The sequence below is a fragment of the Euphorbia lathyris genome, chromosome 10, assembly GCF_963576675.1.
Source record: "Euphorbia lathyris chromosome 10, ddEupLath1.1, whole genome shotgun sequence".
Taxonomy (NCBI): Eukaryota; Viridiplantae; Streptophyta; class Magnoliopsida; order Malpighiales; family Euphorbiaceae; genus Euphorbia; species Euphorbia lathyris.
In genome coordinates, this window is record NC_088919.1 from 42,330,573 (window position 1) to 42,336,528 (window position 5,956).

Below are 5,956 nucleotides of genomic sequence, written 5' to 3' on the forward strand. Positions count from 1 at the left end.
ATTTATTCCAAATTTTTTGTTGAAAAAATTGAAACGAATGATTGGGGCGTTTGATATTTACCCGTACAACCTTCAATCCTTGTTTGGAAGGAAGTTAATAGAGGTAAGTGGAAGATTAATATCACGTTAACCTTGTTTAGAGTTGTTTTTGGAAAGTAAATAAATCCTGTAACCTTCAAACTCTAACCTTTAAATTAGAAGTTAACATAAATAACGAAAAATTTATTAAATTTTTTTATATCCGTCTATTAAATTTAACTTTCATTTCTATGCATATTTAAGCTCCCAAAACAAAATTAAACTTTTAACTTCATTAATATTTTATAAACTCCTAAACAAAGTTAAATTAACTTGCAAACTCCCAAACAAACCCAAAACAGATAAAAAGAAATATTTACCCGCACAGACCAGCTCTCATCTTTTTTTTTTTTGGGCAAAAAATCCTGCTTTTGAAGGAGAGGAGAAGTTGTTCCACAGAATTAGGGTTTTTAGATTTTACTTTTAATATATTCGTTCTTAATCTTATCTGTTAGTAGATCATCAAAATTCCAAATTGGACACTGCTTCGTTCGATTGAACTAAATCAATCTTCGTCAACTCTCTGAATCGTTAGACATGACTGAGGTTTGTTAATCTTAAGCATATCCTTTATATTTTTGGTTCGAAATCATCGAACATGATCATTATCAATCTATCTTTATATGTTGAGGTTGAGAATCTCTTTAATTGGTCATAAATAGCGATTATGATATTCAACTTCATTCATGGCTTTCAAGACAATTCTATTATTTAGCTATCAGTGTGGAATGAAATATATTGACTCTTCTTATTCGTCCTCTTCTTTAAGTATTGGGTTAGTCAAGGTAACAAATGGTGCGACTTCTGCAAAATCTACATATCAAATAATCCTTCCAGCATTAGGAACCATGAGCTGGGTCAACGCCATAAGGATAATGTTGCCAAGCGGCTCGCGTCTATGAGAAAGGAGAATGCTGCCAAAGAGAAACAGCAAAAGGAAGCAGTCCTGGCCTTTGAGCAAATTGAAGCTGTGAGTATTTACAATTTATGCTGTTATAACGAACACAGCTTAAGCGTATAAAGAAAAGTAAGAAGTTCAAGTTCTTCTTAGAACACTTATTATTATTTCTTGCATATACACTTTTAAAAATATACACTTTTAAAATGTTTGCAAGTTGGAGGTATTGGACATATAGATATTGCAGTTGGAAATTGAAAATTTCAGTCAGATTGGTTTTGGCTCTGTTTCTCAGCAAAACAGAATGACATTTTGGAAATATTAGTATAGTGTTTACAGTTAACAGTTACCATCGGAAGAAGGTTAATATTTTCATTTGTATTGCTTGTGTAAACTTTTAATTCTGGACAGATTTCACCATTTTTGTATTATCAAGTAAGCTTAAATTGGTTTATAATCTGGAGTTTCTTCTATTTACAAATGCATTGCAGAAAGCTAATCGTAGCTATCAAAAGGATGTAGCAAAACAGGAGGCAAGTGATGGACATGTATTAACTGTTGAAGAACATCGTGAAGGGGGTATGTGTGAAATCCTGCTGTTTCCTGAGAAGTTAATAACATTTGCTTTAAATTTGATGCATGTTTTGCCAATGCATACAAGATCCCGTCGAAATTAAAATGAAACAGCATTCCTCTCTGAAGGCATGCTTGACAGTCTGATCTTTCTTTTGTACAATTAGATTTAGGATCAAGGTAATAGTGAAATAAACTGTACTGAAATCATTGTTCATGTATTTTTGTGCCATGTTGTTATTCAGACAGGCATGCAATGGTGCTGTCAATGAATTATTAGCCTGATACACCTACACATTTGCTCATACTTGTCTACCGGTAAAGCAAGTTAAGCTCACGCCTAAGATTTCAGTGCAATTGCTTGTGGGGACATGGATGTAGTGGAGCAATAATTGTGGAAAAATAATCATGCAATTATAATTATTCAAAACGGTGACAAATGCATGCCTAGAGTTCATGGTGGGTTAAGATATTGTGTGTTCCAATTGTAAGTTTGTATTAGCAATCTTAGGAGGGTTGGATTCTTTCACAGAAATGATTGGAGCCCAATGCACATAGACAACTTTGAATGTGTTCAAACACAGTCAAATTCAAACGCAGGATTTATATAAGCTAAGAAATCTATTGCGAAATAATCATTTTACACCTTTTTTGGTTGGTTGTTTTATTTGGTCTAACACTCAAGTTTTCAGCAGTTGGGAGAGAAAATAATTTGCATTCTTACTTTCTAACTAATGTGTTGAATAACGAAGCTAAATAAAACAGAATAATAGAGCAAAGATCAAACACAAGGATTTGTTAACGAAGTTCGGAAGTTTTAATTGCCTACGTCTCCGGGAGCGATGAGCGGTTTTTTTTCTTATGATTGTGTAAAAGAGATACAGATTACATGTATTTATAGTGTGTAACCCTACTTGGTATAAAATTACTCAAATACCCTTGTACCATATAAGCCCCTTGGATATTATGAGCCATATCCAACATAATGTATAGAGTCTAGCTAGTGATCTGACTGGAACAAACGTAAATTTTGGTTGCACTTCCATATTGACTAACAAATTATCTTTTCTGACCTGCAGACTTATAAGACTGCAAGAAATATTCTTATTAATTGTTTTATACAATGTATAATTAATTAGTAACTCCTGGGTAAGCTGTACTAGTCTTTTCCTTTTATTTTTAGCTCATTTGTTCTAAAAAAATCATAAAATATCGGCTGTGTGCTCTATATTTCTTCTGGTCCTTATCCTGTTGAATCCTGCTTCTTTTGATTGTTTTACTGTTCAAACTGATACAGCTCTGAATGATGACAGAGTGGGAGTATGACAATGCTTCAGGCTATCACTACAATCAAAGCAACGGGTTGCACTTTGATCCAAAATCAGGCTTTTATTATTCTGATGCTATAGGTATAAAGACATTCTGTTGGTTTATTAAATAGTCCTCTTTTCTTTCTCACTACTGCATCATCTGCCATAGATGGCTTGTGTTATGATGGGATGGAGGTTGTGCAACAGGAAAATGGGTGACACAGGAAGAGGCGTATGCATCAATTCAGGCTTCGTCAAATTCCAAGCACAAAGGATCCAGTTTGAAAAAGCCTATGCCAATGCTCGTAGCAGGTTTGAAAAAGGAAACTAAACTGGCTATTCAAAACGGGCCACCACCTGGTCCAGTTGTTTCAGCTCCCTTAAATCCCATGAGATCTGTTAAAGGTGCGACTTCAGCAGTTGCTATTAATAAGAGAAAGAGGCAGGATGAGAAACCAAAGGTTTTATCTCCAGAAGAAAAAGCTGCTCTTAAAGCAAGGGAGGCTGCAAAGAAAAGAGTCGAAGAGAGGGAGAAATCTTTGCTTGGCCTTTACAAACGATGAGTTGGAAGACATCTCAAAGAAGAGCTTTTGGTCCCCTGAGTATACTGGTAAGCTAAGTTACTGTGATTTATTAGACTATCAAATTTATGTTATGAATGTCGATAGAAAGTTATTTGAAAGCTTTGAATACCCCTCAAAAGAGCCCTTTTCACATTATTTTACCAATTTTCTTCCATGCATGAATAAAAAAAATTAGAATGTGTGAACTTTTTGTTCTAACAATTTCAATTAAACCAATGTCCAGTTAGCCTGTGGCGAATTGGTACCGCCCTTAAAAAGAGGGTGAAGGTCCTGGATTCAAATTTCAAGACCTTCAATCCCCCCTCTCTCAAATAGCTGTCAAATGAAGAAGCGAGGCTGAATTCCTTACTTTGAAATCTGCCCATTTTAAATGTTAGCATAAGTTGTTTTGGATTTACTTGAAAAAAATTTAATGATATTTTTCTTAGTAACTTATCATTCAGTAACCATTCAATAATTTCTAGTTTATGAATTAGGTATGCATTTTTTCCCACTCTAGGCCTTGACTACAAAACCTTAAGCCTTTTATTATTAGCTGAAAGAGGAAATTGTCATACCCTAAACCTCTGTTACCAGCAACTTTTCTTTGAACTTTGAAGTGTCCTTGGTTGCTTTCACAGGTGTAAGGATGTAATGCAGATATATCAGCATGTACATTTTAGAACATATTAGCCATGTAAAGAACCATTACTTAACAGTAGACAACTGATAAAGCCTGACCCATGAGGATGATAGAGTGCCTGTGCTTGATCAACTCTCTTATGGCTCAAGAATTTGTAGAGTATGCCACAGAGAAGGATAGGGCAGGTGGGTAGTGGTACTCAGTTGGGTAGTAGTCAACGAAGATGTGGATGTAGAGGGCGAATTGTTATGGATGAATTTATGGAGGTGGAAGAGAAGGCAACATATAGGGAGTGTTCAGTTTTAGAAAAAAGCGGATTTGCTGGTGAAGACAGCGCAGGGCTGAAAACCATAAAGTTTAATGGGCTCATTAGAGAAATTCAAATTCAAATTCTCATGGACAGTGGCGCAACCCATAATTTCATATCCAGGAGGTTGGCAACTTCTTTACGACTGATGATTTAAAAGATTCTAATTAGCCATTAAGTTGGCAGATGGATATGTAGCCAGGATATTCCTTCCAGGGTGGAAGACAAATCAAGCTGATTTCTGTCCTATGGGACACCGTAATGATCAAAGTGGTGGGCGTTTCCAAGTCAAGTTGCCTCCTTGCCTATGTATGGACGTTTCTATCTCTGTCCCCTTATATCTCCTCTTTCAAAGGCGTGTTCCACCTTAGAAGGAATATCCTACAAAGGGTCATCCTCCGACAGGGGCAACATTTCTTGTTTCTTTATCCATTCATTAATCAGAGACCTGAGGTTCCCCTTTCCTTTCGAAACTCCTCTTGCATTCCTTGAGAAAGCTCTTGAAACTTTGCGTTTACCCCATTCTGCTTGGATAGCCATTAAACTTGAGAGGAATGTACTTTCAGTAGTCTTTGGGCAGGTCGGACCAAATGAAGAGATCACAACAAATAACAATGGTCAAAATAACACATCTCAATGACAATAAGAGCAACATAAGAAAATAATCTCAGATGTTGTTTTCAAGAGATAAAACAATATCAAGTTTACAATATAGAAAGGATAGATGCAACTCTCTCTCTCTCTACAAGATAAGAAGTCACTACCCAGAAACAAATCTCTATAGTGGTAGTCATATAATGCTGCTGGAGCTCAAAATAGCTAGGCCAGCTAGAATGACAAACTCAGCATTTGGCGATTCTTTTTATTGTTCTACTGTAATCCTATATATCCAACTAACCACCACTACACTCTACTCACGTGTTCTATTCTTCTTGCTCTGGTCTATGATGCACGGAAACGGATACGATACGGAAACGGAAACCCGGAAACAGAATTTCTAAAAAGGATAGGAAACGGAAACGTGGGGGAAACGTGTAAATATTAAAAATATAGGGGTATACTCTGAAGCACGGACACGCCATAGACCCAACGTATCGCATACGTATCCGATACGGAAACGGCCGGAAACGCCTGGGACACGGTGTCGGGGCCGTTTCCGTAATATCGAAAAGTTGGACACGCGTATCAGTGAAGGATACGCGTGTCCCAGAAAAAAAAACAAGCGATTCTTCAAATGTGAAAGAACAGCCGTTCAACTTCAATCATCGATCGTCGTTATTCCAAATAGATTTGGAGAGCCAGAAACTCCAAAGGACAGGGGGAATTAATGCCAGAAACTCCTAATTAATACAAAAACTCCATAGGTTTTTAGTGTTAAGGAGGAAAGCTTTTATTATGTTTAGTTAAGAGTTTTATAATTTCGTTTATATGTATTTATTTAGTTATATTACAAAAAATCATATATAAAAATATATTTTTAATATTTATAAATGTGCCCCAATATTTTTAATATTTACACGTGTACCCCACGTATCCGTGTCCTGTGTTTTATAGAAATGACGTTTCCCGTATCCGTGTCCGTGT

The 5,956-nt window shown here is 36.0% G+C and overlaps 1 protein-coding gene across 1 annotated transcript; it reads left to right on the plus strand.

Annotated features, from left to right (window-relative positions):
- Nucleotides 1–409: 409 nt before the first annotated feature.
- On the plus strand, nucleotides 410–3,469 carry LOC136208602 (zinc finger protein ZOP1). Its single transcript, XM_065999659.1, has 5 exons — nucleotides 410–624; nucleotides 848–1,048; nucleotides 1,468–1,555; nucleotides 2,863–2,958; nucleotides 3,067–3,469. The coding sequence occupies exons 1-5, from the start codon at nucleotides 616–618 to the stop codon at nucleotides 3,420–3,422; spliced, it is 750 nt and encodes a 249-aa protein (XP_065855731.1). The 5' UTR covers nucleotides 410–615; the 3' UTR covers nucleotides 3,423–3,469.
- Nucleotides 3,470–5,956: the final 2,487 nt, after the last annotated feature.

What these genes read in the sequence shown, in the direction of transcription:
- LOC136208602 (XM_065999659.1), top strand. An exon ending in CCTTTGAGCAAATTGAAGCT is followed by an intron (nt 1,049 to 1,467) that starts GTGAGTATTTAC and finishes AATGCATTGCAG; the next exon opens with AAAGCTAATCGTAGCTATCA. An exon ending in TGAAGAACATCGTGAAGGGG is followed by an intron (nt 1,556 to 2,862) that starts GTATGTGTGAAA and finishes GAATGATGACAG; the next exon opens with AGTGGGAGTATGACAATGCT.